Genomic DNA, 16,224 nt, shown 5'->3' with positions numbered 1-16,224 from the left:
TACAGTAGGGCCCCACTTATATGGCGGGTTCCATTCCGGACCCCCGCCGTAAAGCGGAAAATGCCATAAAGCGGAACCCCATTGACTTTAATGGGCCGCGTCATGCGAAAATGATGCAAAAACGGCGCAAAATGTCGCAAAAGGGGAAAAAACCCTTTAAAATTGAAAATGAAAGGCACTGCATCAGCAGACAGCCTTAAAGTGGAACGCCGTAATGCGGGGCCCTACTGTAGTAGTAATGGGGGACTTCAATTACCCCAATATCTGTTGGGAGACAAATTCTGCCAAAAATGGCCCCTCCAAGAAATTCCTTACTTGTGTTAGAGATAGCTTTCTAACCAACAGAGATGACTTGGTGGATCACATGGCAGTTACGCTATGTCCAGATTAGAAGACTATATTGTTAAGATGACGTCTCTGCATCCGAATGTCCTGGTGATCGTCGCGGGAGACTTCAACGCTAGAATAGGTTCGAGTGATGAGGCTCTCTATTCCTACTTCCAAGAGCCACACCTGGCTATTGACGGGGTCTACAACGTACCGGATAGACAATCAAAAGACAGAGGATATAACTACTCCGGGCTCTGCCTTATGCAAATGCTGAATAAACTGAATTTAGTCCTGGTAAATGGGCAGGTGGAAGGAGATTTCAATGGCGAATTTACTTTTCTTTCCAGCCATGGAACATCTACCACTGATTTTTTCATTGTCTCCTACGATTTGTTTCAGGCAGTGCCCTCATGTGTAGTAGACAATTGCTCCGAAAGTGATCACCTTCCTCTAGCCCTCTCTCTGTATTGTGGCAACCAATCTATCTACGCTGATCAGGAACCAACCCTGGATGAAGAATTTGAAGTACGTCCAACACGCATTAGGTGGTCGGCCAAGACAGAAAGGGATTTAAAAGGGATATTGAATTCCAACAGCTGCCTTCGCGAGACTCTTGCAACAGCGACCTCTGTGAAAACAACTCTTGAGTCTTTCCAGCAATTGCTCCTGGCCCTACAAAGCACCTTATACCCTAAACCTACATCTAAGATCTCTTCCCAGGTATGCAAGTCCAAACCTTGGTTTGACCATGAATGTGTAGCCCTGAAAAAACAACTAATTGTAAAATACTCAGCCTATAGAGATAAAAATTATCCGACATTACTCTTAGAGTGGTTGGAGCTGAAGAAACGTTATAAACATCTAATCAAAAGGAAAAAGAATCTAGCGCAAAAAGAAAATTGGCAATGCTTATTGAAAGCCTCTCGACTAAAGGATGCAACAACTTTTTGGAAGTTGGTTGCAAAGGGTTGGCCTAAACCCGTGGTCTCCTTGTACTATCATATTTCAGTGAATATCTGGGAATTGTATTTTAGTAAAATCTTTGCTAGAGAACAGACAAGACTTCAACCCCCCAAGTCTGACATAAGTGATTTACCTGAATGGCTACCCATTACCGTCAAGGAAGTTTCTAGCCTAATTGCCAAACTAAAACTGGGCAAAGCTCCTGGGGCTGACAATATTCCCTCTGAAGTCTTCAAATCCAATGCAGAATGGTGGGCTAATACTGGGGTATTAGCAGCTCTTTTTACAACCATAGACCACTCTGCCTGCATTCCTGAGGATTGGGGTCTTGCAATAATTATTCCTATTTACAAAAAAGGTGCCAGGTCTGACCCTGCCAACTATAGACCCATCAGTCTGCTGAATATTGTTAGTAAGATGTATGCCAGCCATCTACTCAAGAAACTGCAAGCTTGGCTGGAACAAGAAAATATTCTCGCTGACGAGCAGGCAGGTTTCAGAACGGATTGTTCCACCATGGATCATGGACTTGTTATTAATACTTATACGCTGTTTATATGAAAATACCTACTTACATGTAAGGTGTAATAGCGCCGGCCATTTATCTAACCCTATTTCCACCTGTATGGGGGTTAAACAGGGGTGCATTCTACCCCCCACACTGTTTAACTTTTATATTAATTCTTTGGTTAATAGTCTAACTTCGACCCGTTTTCATCAACTCAGATTGTCAAAGAGGCCTTTGTCCATTCTTCTATATGGTGATTACTTAGTTCTTTTGTCACTGACATGTATTGGGCTGAGACGCTTGCTGAGTGCCCTTGTTAGTTATTGTAAAAAAGAATTCCTGGTAATTAACTACGATAAATCGAAAGTTATCATTTTTTCCTGGAAGAGGATAAAGCACCGTTGGCTAATAAATGGGCAACCTATAGAGCAGGTAACATCTTTCAGATATTTAGGTGTGACACTGCACTCATCAGGAATTTGGCGAATCCGGACTTCCGGGAAGGGTGACTTAGCCTGTGCCTGCTTTTGAGACGGGCTCCTGCCTCAAAAGAAGCTTATTCAGATATATCAGTCAGATTTTTTTTTTTTTGACTGATTAAACTTCTCCCGGGTAGGGAGAAACGAAGAGATTAACCTCAAAGCCTATTTTTGTTGGGACGACCAGATCTCATTAATTTATGGGACGAGGTCCAGCCGACGAAGGTGGGACGGATTTTCAACAACAAGCTCTATCTGATAAAGCGAACGTTCATCTTATCTTCTAAGAGAGAACGCACTAACAGGCAAGCACCCTTCTTTCTATATTTTTCTTTTACTTGACTTAAATTGTTGCTGTTTAAAAGAGATTTGCCAGATTGATCGGTTTTTGACATCTCACTGGGGAGCCATAACTTCTCTCTGCTACTCACTAATTAATAGCTTATCTCTGTTTTTGTTGCAAAAAGCTGTCCTGGATTTGCATTCTAAAGATATACACAGAAGAGGGATTTCTATTCCAGATTTTTATTTTGAAGAATATTATATTGTCTGAGACTACTCTCTTTTTGGTCTATTTTATTTTGACGAATCTGTTTCCTGACGACCGCCATTAATTGTTTCGATCCTGGGAACTGCATTTTGTTTACTTAAGCATGGAGAGATAAGGCTGTCTGCTCTGTTTATACTGTGATGTCACCAAGTTTGGAGTATTAACCCAATTGTTGCTGAAATAAGAAGTGGTTTTCCTATATTTTTCTTTTAAAATGGCAATTAAGAAAGTGGCTGAGAATCTGGAAATAACTATGTTTCAGAAAATAATGGATGAGATTGAGATAACGAAACAAAACCTGCGACAGGGTTGTAAGGAGCTGAAAATTGAATTGAGTAAAATGAAGCAGGAGATTAAAGATATAGGGGTCCCTGTGAGAGAGGTGACCCTGGAAGGGGTCCCTGTGAGAGAGGAGACCCCGGAGATTGGAACAAACGTGGAACAGGAAAAAGATTTGGAGTCTATGGACTTTAGAAACAAAATCTATTGTTTGGAGACACAGGAGATTAAAGACATAGGGGTCCTTGTGAGAGAGGAGACCCTGGAGACTGGAACAGGGGTCCCTGTGAGAGAGGAGACCCTGGAGACTGGAACAGGGGTCCCTGTGAGAGAGGAGATCCCGGAGATTGGAACAAACGTGGAACAGGAACAAGATTTGGAGTCTATGGACTTTAGAAATAAAATCTATTGTTTGGAACTCAATGTTATCTCTGAAGAAATTAATGAAGATTCTAGAGATAAAGTTATCAATGGCATGGATAATCTTCTGGACTGGAATGATGTGATGGAGCCCAATATAGAGAAAATCTATGGAATTAACTGCAGCCATGTGACAATGGAAAAACTTTCAAGAGATGACCCAGTGTATTTTGAAAAAAAGAACAGAGATATGATTTTACAGCAGTATTTCAGCAACCTATTCAGAATGGATGGCAAGAAAATATTTGGGATAGAGGTAATTCCCATCAGACTCTTACTATATGACTATGGCTTTGACAGCAAGATTATTATGGAATACTGATAATGGAAGATTGGATACTGAAATTACTGGACTTAACAAGACTACTGAAGATGGAAGATGGAAAATGGAACTAATAGGGATAATAGAACAATGGCTACTGAAATTACTGAACCTAACAGATTCTGATGTGATGGATTAATTGAAATGTTTATTTTGACTATGGTTATGACAATAAGATTATCATAATTAGTAATGAGATGGATTAATCGATATGCTTATCTGGAAAAAAAAATTGATAGATATATTTCTTAAAGAATTGAAACCTCTCTTTGACTTTTTGTGGAAAGAATAAAGTAATGTTTATGAGATTTGATGATTAAGTAAGATAACTACTGGAGGAAAGTGATTTTATAATATGACTTAAGAGACAGGATTGTTATATATTATAGACTTATAACTGATTTGATCTTTGACAAATGGGAAGTCAATATTTTACTTTTTATTTTTTATTTTTGTTTTTTTTTCTTTTTTTCTTTTTGTTTAACTATTTTTGATTTTGTTTTTTTGTCTTTGAATGTTTTATGATTTCGTCTTGTATGTTTTATGAAAATCTGAATAAAAATTATTGAAAAAAAAAAAAAAAAAAAAAAAGGAATTTGGCGAATCCATGCAAAAAACGACACCGCCAATGCCCAAAGGAGTGCAAAGGTGTTCCTTTCCTTTTATTACTCTAGAGGGGGTCAGTTCATCCCAGCAGCCATACAGGTCTTTACTGCTAAAGCCATTGCCCAGATGCTATATGGCTCACAAATAAGTGTTTATGATAACTATGCCCCTTTTGAAATTGTTCAAACCAAGTTTCTGAGAGCTATCCTTGGCACTCCATCCTGTGTCCCCAACCCTATTTTACAGCTAGACGTTGGGCTCACTACGATAGAAGCCTGTATGTGGACATGTAAATTTAAATTTTGGCTAAAAATGTTGTTTGCCCCTGTGGGATTGGCTCCTTATACATTAACTGATGCCTTTCAGTCAAAGTGGAAAAAGTCCTTAACCACTAAATTATTAAGCTTAGAGTTTTCTCCTTCTATGATTCCTGCGCTAGGTTACCCCAAAGCAAAAATGTGCATCCTGCAACGAATCTTCGATATGGAATTTCGAAGCCATTTAGCTTTGGCAGCAGCCTATCCTGACATTAGGTCCAACACAAGGCCATTTCTTCCCGCTCACTACTTAGACACCCTGACCACCCCCAAATTTAGGAAAGCGTTTACATTAGCCAAGTTTAACATCTTGCCCTCGGCGCTGTTGGATGGCAGGTTTAAAAAAATTCCTTATGCTGAGCGGACGTGCCCCTGTGAGGAGGGGGCTGTAGAGACTGTAGGCCATGTTTTATTGTACTGTTCATTTTATCACGGTCACCAATCTGTTTTAATTACCCCAATTTTACAAAATATTCCTGGCAGAGATGAGGCATTTTATGTGGAATACCTTCTTTCTGATAAAACTCCCCAAGTATCAGCGAAGATAGCCAGCTTTTGTGCTGCCGCCATTCTCTGCAGAAGAACATTGATAACCCCACAGTCTACATAAAACTTAGACCTGGTCCTAGATAGAGTCTGTCAGAATTTTTTTAATGCAACTTGTTTATTTTAAACATGTATATTTGCTTGCTGGTCTATGGCCATAATAAAGTTATTTGATTTGACGTGGCAGTTACGGGTACTCTGGGGGAAAGTGAACACGCTATACTAGGAAGCAAAAGCTGAGAGTAGCCATACGTGTACCCTGGACTTCAGAAAAGCTGATTTTAATAAACTGAGAACAATGGTAAGTAAGGTTCTGTGGCAAGCGACCCTAATGAGAAAAGGAGTCCAAGATGGGTGGGAGTTTCTAAAAAAGGAAATTCTAAAGGCATAATGGCGAACAATTCTATCAAGGAAAAAAGGGGGAAGACAGCAGAAGAAGCCAATGTGGTTTTACAGAAAGTTTAGAGATGACCTGAAAACAAAAAAGGACACATACAGGAAGTGGAAAGAAGGCCAGGCCACAAAGAAAGAGTACAGACAGGCAGCACGGCATTGCAGGGATGGCGTCAGGAAGGCTAAAGCTGAGAATGAGCTGAGGTTAGCGAGGGATGCCAAAAGTAACAAAAGAAGCTTTCTTTAGGTATATCCATAGTAGCTGTACCACTCAGTGAGAATGGCAAAATGATAACAGATTATAAAGAAAAGGCACAAGTGCTCAATTCCTACTTTGGCTCAAGTCTTTTCCCAAAAGACAGTCTACAACCCTCCTCGGAAATGTGAAACTGAAGGGGCAAGGAATACCTAATCACTTTGAATGAGTTCAAATTTCCAGGGCCCGTTGAACTGCATCCTACAGCATTGAAGGAACTGGCTGAATAACTCTTAGAACTGCTATTATCTTTGCAAAATCATGGAGGATGGGTGAAGTGCTGGATGACTGGAGGAGGGCTAATGTCCCTATCTTCAAAAAAGGCAAAAAGGAGGAACCAGGGAACTACAGACCTGTCAGCCTGACACTGATCCCTGGAAAAATTCTAGAGTAGATTATAAAGTGGTCCATCTGTAAGCACCTTGAAAACAATGCAGTGATTACTTGATGCCAACATGGATTAATGAAGAACAAATTCTGCCAGACTTATCTTATTTTTTGATCTGGTAACATCTTGGGTAGACTGTGGGGATGCTGTGGACATAATATATCTCTACTTCAGCAAAGCTTTTGACAAAGTGCCCCAAGCTAGCCTAATGTGGGCTGGATGGAACAACTATCAGGTGGATCCAGATGGCTCCAGAATCGTACTCAAAGAGTGCTTATCAATGGTTCCTTCTCAAACTGGGGGGAAGTAATGAGCGGAGTACTGCTGGGCTTGGTTCTGGGTCCAGTGCTCTTCAACATTTTTATTAATGACTTGGATGAGGAGGTGAAGGGAATGCTTATCAGATGTGCAGATGATACAAAATTGAGAGGGATAGCTAATACCTTGGAAGACAGAAGCAAAATTCAAAGGGATCTTGATAGGGTGGAGCATTGGGCTGAAAACAACAGAATGAAATTTAACAGGTGTAAGTGCAAAGTTCTACACTTAGGAAAAAGAAACCAAATGCACAGTTATAAGATGGGGGATACTTGGCTCAGCAATACGACATGTGAGAAGGAAATTGGGCTTGTTGTTGATCACAAGCTGAATATGAGCCAACAGTGTCATGTGGCTGTAAAAAAGTCAAATGCTATTTTAGGCTGCATTAACAGAAGTATAGTTTCCAAATCGTGTTAAGTGTTGGTTCCTCTGTATTCAGCACTGGTTAGGCCTCATCTTGAGTGCTGCGTCCAGTTCTCGACACCACACTTTAAGAAGGATGCAGACAGACTGGAGCAAGTTCAGAGGAGTGTAACAAGGATGATCAGGGGACTGGAAACAAAGCCCTGTGAGGGCATTAGCCTTGAGAAGAGAAGACTGAGGGGAGATATGAAGTACTTGAAGGTTGTCACACAGAGGAGGGCCAGGATCTCTTCTTGATCATCCCAGAGTGCAGGAGACGGAATAATGGGCTCAAATTACAGGAAGCCAGATTTCAACTGAATATCAGGAAAAACTTTCTGTTAGAGTGATATGATAATGGAACCAATTACCTAGGGAGGTGGTGGGCTCTCCAGCACTGGAGACTCTCCAGCACTGTCGGGTATGCTTTAATTTGGATTCCTGCGTTGAGCAGGGGGTTGGACTCGATGACCTTATAGGCCCCTTCCAACTCTACGATAACAATATACTCACAGCTATACAGTTCTTCTCAGGAGTGAGAGCTTCAGCAGCAAGGATATGAGCTTGAACAAGATTCTTGACATGAACCCAGTTCATCACAGTTCCCGGTGCCCCAAATTTGCAAGTAAACAGCCCTCTCTGAATATTCAGCTGTTAGAACATATGAAACACAGAATCACCGGTTACAACAAGGGACAAACGAGATGTGATGCAGAATTATGACTAGCTCTTCCAAGTTAAAAAACAGAACACTTTTAAAGCAAGCCCTATCCAGGCACACCAAAGAGAGCTTGAACAAACCCAGGGTTTATTAAACAAACAGGGTTATTAAATCAGATCAAGGCTTCAAAATTCATGGCAGCCTCCACAAGAACTGGGGGCTTCCTGAGTGCAGATAGTTGCCCTTTAACACTCAGAGGGAGGCTGCATACACACCATTTAAAGCAGATGGTTTCCCCAAAATAATCCTGGGACCTGTAGTATACCCATCACAGAGCTACAATTCCCAACAACCTTAACAAACTACAGTTCCCAAGATTATTTGGGGAAGTCATGTGCTTTAAATGTAGGGTGTGTACACAGTCAGAGCGACTAGTGCACACATGTATGATTTCCCCTACTGGGTTTATTCAAACACTGTCAGGAATTGGGAGATAGCTCTGTCTGAATGCTTAGCACAACATGGTATGATAGTCAGGTAGTGAAACATGATTGATTGGAAAGTGAATGATTCTCATGCATAAGTGATGTTAACATACTTATCCAGCATATCATGCCTCACTCTAAATGGAGCTGTGTTTTGTACACCTGATGGATTTCAGGGATATATGCATTTGCACAATTTCTTGTTGAACTGTTCTGGGTTTTACTTTGCCAACCTTACCATTGGGGTTTGAAGATGCTACTACAGTTCTGCTCTACATCTACGTTTGGGTTTATCTGTATAGTCAAAATTTATTTGTTGTTGTATGTGTATTTACCTAAAAAAACCTAATGAAATATATTTGGAAAAAACAAACAAAACAACCCTCTTTGGAATTCCTGAATGGAGCTATTCATTGTCACTGTGGGTGGGGGCATCTCATAGCAGTAGGAATGGAAAGATCTGTTAATTTCAAATCAGTTTCTAATTTTTCCCATTTCCACATTTCTGCATCAATTTGTGATTGTTTTTAAAATCCTCATGAAAATTCTCCAGCATTTTAATTCACATTTCTCTTAATATACATATTTTTGTAGTCAGTTTTGATTAATGTACAGTTTTGCAAGCAATTTCTCATCACATAATGCATTTTTGTATGTATCTTATTTTCACTTATATATTCATGTTTACGTACAGTTTCTTCTAACTTACGCATTTTTGTAAACATATTTGGTTGGCAAATTGCATCATAAAATTCAAACAAGTATTTCAAAGGATGGCTGTATTTCAGTTCTCATATTGTTTCGGAAAGTACGAATTTGAAAGATTCGGCTTGAAATGCGAACTGAATCCTATTTCTCACCCAACCCTACAGAGCAGCGGCAGTAGAGGAGGAGCATTTAACTCTTCCCAGGTGCCAGTTTCCCAACCAAAGCTGCACCCTCTGGGTGGAAACATATAGTCAGAAACAATGCAGGCACCTTACATTTTTTCCTAATGGGCTAACAGCATGCTCAGAGGAGTAATTTTACTGAGAAAATGGTACTAAGTGGCATTGCTGCTCTGATCAAGATTGCAACCCTCCCATGGCTGTTTTCAAAGAGCTGCCTTGGACATAAACCCACAAAAGTTACTAGGCTGCTAAGAAGTCTCCTCCTCTGCAGCTCATGCGGGATTGCAGGCAACTCTTAGCAGGCTAGCAACCACGCTCCCTACCCCTCAGAAAACTGGCCTTCTAATAAACAAGCTGGTAGAAGAGACACATAGGTGAGGGATGGACTTCTTTCCTTTCATAGCCAGCACAGACATCAAGTGGGCTGGCAAAGGAGGAATGCAGACACTCACCCCTCCTCCACCAGTCCACTCACTCACCTGTATGGAGTTCCTAGTCGCCTATGGTTACCACACAAGTTGTTAAAATACCAGGCTAGTCTAAGAGCTCTCTCTGTGTCCATTCTGGGCACGGAAAAAGCGACTATTACTGTTTTGAGAGCCAATGTGTTGTAGTGGTTAGAGTGTTGGACTAGGACCTGGGAGACCAGGGCTCGAATCCCCACATAGCCATGAAGGTCACTGCCTTGGGCCAGTGACTGCCTCTCAGCCTCAGAGGGAGGCAATGGTAAACCCCCTCTGAATACCGCTTACCATGAAACCCTCTTCATAGGGTTGCTGTAAGTAGGAATCGACTTTAAGGCAGACATTTTTATTACTGCTTTACTAGTATTTAAATGCTTTACAATTCCCAGAGTTCCTTGGGAAGAGGTATTGATGGTTAAACCCCTCTGGGAACTGTAGCTCTGTAAGGGGGAATAGGGGCGCCTAAAAACTACCGTTCCCGGAATACTTTGGGAGAAAACCATTATTGTTAAAGTGGTACAATAATACTTTAAATGTGTGCGCGGATGTGGCCTGCATTTCACATTCACAGAATAGTGTTTTGAGCAAGTCAAAATACTTACTGCCATTCGGGGGAAATGCCTTTGTTCTTCCGGCCCGTAGATGCCAGGTGGCCGAAGAGCACAAGTGTACAGCCTGCTACCTCCTAGGAAACAGGACGAAACAGAATTGGCAAATAGCTTCATTCATGTGTCTATGAATTTTATGTTATCAGTGGCAGAATCAGGATCCCCACATTGCAGGATTCGGGAAGTTTACTGGTGCAGAATACACAGCTTTGATTTGATTCAATGCTATGCTACAGAATGGAAGCATGCTAAGTTTCAATTTGGCTGTTGTACCCATGAAGCAAAAAAGGGGATTTAACCACATGATATTCCAGACAGAATGAAGATCTGGCTTTGTGTTAAATCTCTGAGATGAGGCTGTTACCTGCACAATGGAGTATCCATCCTATGGATGGAGAGAGCTTTGGGGAAGGGTAGGGTAGGATGGGCTGTGCAATGAAGATGGGCAGAGATTACCACTCCAGTGAGGAGTCTTAAGCACAAGAGTTCCACTGTACTTACAGAGGTCCCCAGCCAGAAAGGCTTCTGCATTCATTTTGGGGAGGGAGCAAATCCTATGGTGGGAGCAGGAGTCCAACAACATGGGGAGGGCCACAGGTTCCCCTTCCCTGTTCTAGGTCCTGCCTCAAGCAAGACTTGAGCTCAGGATTTTCTGGCTCACAACTCACTCATGTTATGGTGAAATTGATGCTTGGGAATCTGGGCTGCTACTCCTCTGCAGCAGTGTTTGTGTTGCAGTGGCAAAGTGGTGGATGTGGTGTGGTCTTAATCCTTCCCTCATTTATCACTCTCCCCCTGTAACCTCCATCCCATGCCACATGTTCTTACTTGACATGGTAGGCTTGACATTAAGTACACTGGTTACAGGAAAATGAGCTGTGGCCTTGGGGGGAGGTTACAGGGTAAAACACTCCCCCAATGTACCCCAGCTTTGCACCTTCTAGCAACTGCTATTCAGAAGCATGCTGCTTCTGACCGTGGAGGCAGAACATAATCTTCAGTAGTCATTGACAGCCTTATCTTCCATGAATGCGGCTAATCCTCTTTCAAAACCATCCAAGTTGGTGGCCTCAGTACCTCTTGTGGGAGTGAATTCCATAGGTTAACTATGTGCTGTGTGAGGTTGCCCTTTCTTTTGTCTGTCCTGAATCTGCCAACATTCAGCTTCATTGGCTGTCCCCGAGTTCTAGTGTTATAAGAGGGATAAAACATTTCTCTATCCACTTTCTCTGTAATTTTATACACTTCTATCATGTTGCCCCATATAATCATACAATAGTAGTGTTGGAAGAGGCCCATAAGGCCATTGAGTTTAACCCCCTGCTCAGTGCAGGAATCCAAGTTAAATCATTCCTGACAGGTGGCTGTCCAGCTGGCTCTTGAAGGCCTCCAGTGTTGGAGAGCCCACCACCTCCCTAGGTCACTGGTTCCATTGTTGTACTGCTCTAACAGTTAGGAATTTTTTCCTAACATTCAGCCAAAATCTGGCTTCCTGTACCTTGAGCCCATTATTCTGTGTCCTGCACTCTGGGATGATCGAGAAGAGATTCTGGCCCTCCTCTGTGTGACAACTTGCTGCCCTGGGCTCCTACTGGGAAAAAGGGTGGGAAATAAATACTTGAAGAGTGCTATCATATCTCCCCTCAGTCTTCTCTTCTCAAGGCTAAACATGCCCAGTTCTTTCAGTCTCTCCTCATAGGGCTTTGTTTCCAGTCCCCTGATTGACCGCTTTATAACCTGCTCCAGAATTTTCTCAGGGATTTATGTTAGGCTGACTGGTCTGTAGTTCCCCGGTTCCTCCTTTTTGCCCTTTTTGAAGATAGGGACAACATTAGCTCTCCTCCAGTCATCTGGCACTTCACCAGTCCTTCACGATTTCGCAAAGATAATAGACAGCGGTTCTGAGAGTTCTTCAGCCAGTTCCTTCAATACTCTAGGATGCAGTTTATCAGGTCCTTCTGATTTGAAGTTGTTCGAAGTGATTAGGTATTCCTTGACTGTTTGCCTATCAATCTCAAGCTTCAATCCTGCCCCTTCCACTTCATGTTTCCCGGGAGGGTCTTAGATCCTTTTTTGGGAGAAGACTGAGCCAAAGTAGGAATTGAGGACTTCTTCCTTTTCTTTGTCATCTGTTATCATTTTGCCATCCTCACTGAGTAGCTGTGGCATCATTTCTTTTCTCTGTCTATTACTATGGATGTACTAAAGAAAGCTTTTTGTTACTTTTAGCATCCCTCTCTAACCTCAGCTTGTTCTTAGTTTTAGCTTTCCTGATGCTGTCCCTGCAATTCCGTGCCACCTGTCTGTACTCTTCCTTTGTGGCCTGGCCTTCCTTCCACTTCCAGTATGTGTCCTTCAGAGCTTGGAAAAGTTACTTTTTGAACTACAACTCCCATCAGCCCCAGCCATCATGGCCACTGGATTGGGCTGATGGGAGTTGTAGTTCAAAAAAGTAACTTTTCCAAGCTCTGGTTTTGTTTTCAGGTCATCTCTAAGCTTTCTGTGAAACCACATTGGCTTCTTCTGCTGTCTTCCCCCTTTTTTCCTTGATGGGATTGTTCGCTATTGTACCTCTACAATTTTATTAAAATCAGCTTTCCTGAAGTCCAGGGTATACATATAGCTACTCTTAGCTTTTGCTTCCTTTAAAATCAAGAACTCAATTATAACACGGTCACTTCCCCCAGAGTTCCCGTAACTGCCATTTTATCCACTTCATCCCTGCCTCTTACTTGCCATTTCTCTAAACTAAAAAGGCCCAGATGTTGCAACCTCTTCTCAGAGGGGATTTGCTCCATCCCCTAGATCCTTTTGGTTGTTTGATTGCTGCTAGACTCTGGGGTCATGATAGAAACAATAAAAAAATATTTTAGGGTTGCCATATACTACATTCACAGAAAAGTACCTGCTAAGTGTGAACCATTGGCTGCTAGAACCATCTGTTCTGCAATGGATTTGGTTCTGGAATATTCATTAACTTGCTAAAATGAAAATAAAAATGGAAATAAATTAATCAATCTGGCTTATTGAGTATGCCTGATACAGACTATTACAAGCAAGTTAACATTAAAGCATATAGCCAAACCGATAAACTTGAACAAGTATTATTTTTTTTAGTCACCATCTTAATCCCAGCTACAAAAGAACACCCCATCTAAAAGATTTTATCAAGTTTTTATCCAAAACTTGCCAAGGGTCAAGGTCAAATACCCAGCAGAGGGTCTTCCACAGTTGTGGGATGGCCACATAGAACACCTCTCTGTGCTAGCTTGATGTCCTAATTTAGAAGATGGATGGTAGGCCTTTACCAAACAATTGCACTCTCTCTACAGCATAATAATAATCATTAACAGTTGTAAAGACAGCCAGTGTGGAGACCTGGGAGACCAGGGTTTGAATCCTTGCTTATCTGTGAAACTCACTGGGTGATCTTGGGCTGGTCACAATTTCTCAGCCTAATCTACCTCACAGGGTTGTTAATGAACATAAAACAGAGGAGGGAGAGAACCACGCTTACCACCTTGAGCTCGTTGGAGGAAAGGTGGAGCATAGATATAATAAATAAATAAATAAAATGCTTTCACATATTCAAAGCCCTTTACATGCATTATTTAGTTCCAATCCTTGTAACACTCCTGTAAGATAGTCAGTATTATTATCCCCTGTGCTGCAGATGGAAGAACTGAGGCTGACTTCCCAATTTGTAATTCAGCCTCTTACCTACTACAGTGCACCAACCTTTTACAGAAGCACAAGAACTGCTATGGAACACATCAATTACAGCACTATGTGAACTTTATAAAGTATTTGCAGGTCATCACTATTAGTTGTCTCCTATCTGCTTATGGTTATTTGCAGTAGTGGCTCATGCCTACTGTGCCTGGTAGGGCAGAACACAGGGAGACCAACAGTAGGTGGAGTTAGAGCCAATGACAGACAGAGCCACCCTCTGATTGGTTGCAAGTAAGAAGGGAGGCAGGCGAGGGATAGCTGAGGCTGATGGGGTAGTGCCTTGTTCACACTAAAAGACCAACCCCACTTTTTTGAATCCACCACTACACTTTGGCTCCAAAGCACTCGGCTGAAAGAAAGTAATCTTCCTTGGGGAAAAGATAATAACAAGAAACTTTAATCCTCCTCTCCCTTACCATCCCCACAGCAGCTGTAGCCAAATGCTAAAAAGGAGAGAAGCCCAAGTACCTTGTTTAAAGGAAAATAAGGCACGCTCTGCTCATCGCCATCGATAATGGTTTGTCCTGCAAATACCACATTGATGGTGCTTGTGTATATCAGTCTGGGGATGCCCCGCCGTTTGCACACTACAGAGAGATATATATAAAATATAAATACTTTACTATGTAGAAGAGCCAGGTGGAAATCAACTGTCTCAAGGAAGGGAAGGGCCTTCCATCCCACAAAGAAGAATTGTATCAAATCACAGCTGGTTAAAGGGCCAAAACAACCAGGGAGGTGAACTTTAAAAAGGTGCTGTATGACTGGTTATACAGACTGGGTTGGGTAGAAGGTGTATCAATATCTCTAGGTGATTTGAAGTAGATTGTCTAGGATTTCTGGCTACCAATTGTTTAACAATGGCAACAACAAAATTACTCTTTCCCTCTGTTATACCACTTAAACGAAAAAAGGTTTTTTTGGGGCAGAGTAACCAGTAGAAGATTTTTTGTGTGAACGGGCTGCAAGTTTAATTTTTAATTTTTATTTTATTTTACAAAATTTATATACTGCTTGATTGTAGAAAACCTCTAGGTAGTTCACAAAAAACATTAACATTATCAATAAAAACAGTTAAAAACATTTTTTTTAAAGATCAATTAAAACAGCAATATACTCAAAAAATTAAAACGTATCAACATCTATGTATCTGGATAGGCTTGATGTTCTTGATGTTTTAAGCAGATGCCGAAATGAATGCAACAAAAGGGCCTGCACAATGTCAATACGTAGGGAGTTCCACAGAGTAGGTGCTGCCATACTAAAAGCATGATTTCTTACGAGTGCGGAATGAGTATTATGCAGCACCAGTTTTGCATTAATTATGCAGCACCAGTTCTGGTACTAATTCCCTGGGCTCAGCATTAATTCTACATGTATGTATTTTGCACCTGGCTCTGACTTTGGATTCTGGTAAAAAAACAAAGCAGATCTAATAAGCCTGAAGTCTGCTCATCCTTGATGTAGACAAAGTATTGTAAATTCAGTCAATTTACATGCCAATCCTAAAATCACTTATTAAGGAGTTAAGACCCATTGAACACAGTGGAAACTACCTCTGAGGAAACATGCATAGCATTGTGCTACTAATTCATTAGATCAAAGGAGCCAATGTGGTGTCCTCCAGATGTTGCTAGGCTACAACTTCCATTATCCCTGACCCCTGGCAAAGCTGACTGGGGCTGATGGGAGTTGGGTATCTAACAATACCCAGAGAGCCACAGGCTTCCCATCCCTGCATTAAAATATCTAGTTCCACAGGATTTATTTTCAATCTAATTTTAATCCTGTGCATGGTCTCCAGATGAATGACACTGAGAAAAAGGGGAAGGAGATAACAGCCATCATGCTGTCTGTCCTCAGCATTGAGTAATCAGAGGTTTACTGATCTGGATGTTCCATTTTTAGATGTCATGGCACATAGCAGCTGACACATCCCACTGATAATTTATGAACTTTTTGACTTTAAAAAAAATATTATTTTGACATTTATCGACTGCCCATTAACAATGTCTTCTGGGCAGTTCACAGAGCACAGTAAAATACTAAAATATGCAACAATAAAAGAGTTAAAACACTAAAGCAGATACCAAAAACAATCAAGCAACAAGAACAAAACAGCATCAGCAACACAAAAATAATCTTAAAATAGCATGTAAAACCCAGGTCACATCCACAATATACATTTAAAGCACTCTTGTGCTTCTTTGATTGTCAAGGAGAATCCTGTAATGAGGAAAAAATTACTGGGGATTTTTAATCTTTGATTCAACTCAGTGAACCAGAGTTTGGAAAACCTGCAAT

The 16,224-nt window shown here is 41.3% G+C and overlaps 1 protein-coding gene across 2 annotated transcripts in view; it reads right to left on the bottom strand.

Annotated features, from left to right (window-relative positions):
* The window catches only part of LOC133372101 (putative short-chain dehydrogenase/reductase family 42E member 2), a 40,701-nt gene that overhangs the window by 13,121 nt on the left and 11,356 nt on the right, over window positions 1–16,224 (bottom strand). For both annotated transcript variants that reach the window (XM_061600362.1, XM_061600361.1), the window contains 4 exons: window positions 14,389–14,507; window positions 13,094–13,169; window positions 10,183–10,265; window positions 7,594–7,731 (listed from right to left, as the gene is read on the bottom strand). In XM_061600362.1, the coding sequence (XP_061456346.1) occupies window positions 7,594–7,731; window positions 10,183–10,265; window positions 13,094–13,169; window positions 14,389–14,507 (416 nt within the window). The remainder of the gene's footprint in view (window positions 1–7,593; window positions 7,732–10,182; window positions 10,266–13,093; window positions 13,170–14,388; window positions 14,508–16,224) is intronic.

Source organism: Rhineura floridana, chromosome 17 (assembly GCF_030035675.1).
Source record: "Rhineura floridana isolate rRhiFlo1 chromosome 17, rRhiFlo1.hap2, whole genome shotgun sequence".
NCBI lineage: Eukaryota > Metazoa > Chordata > Lepidosauria > Squamata > Rhineuridae > Rhineura > Rhineura floridana.
This window is presented reverse-complemented; position numbering and strand designations above follow the sequence as displayed.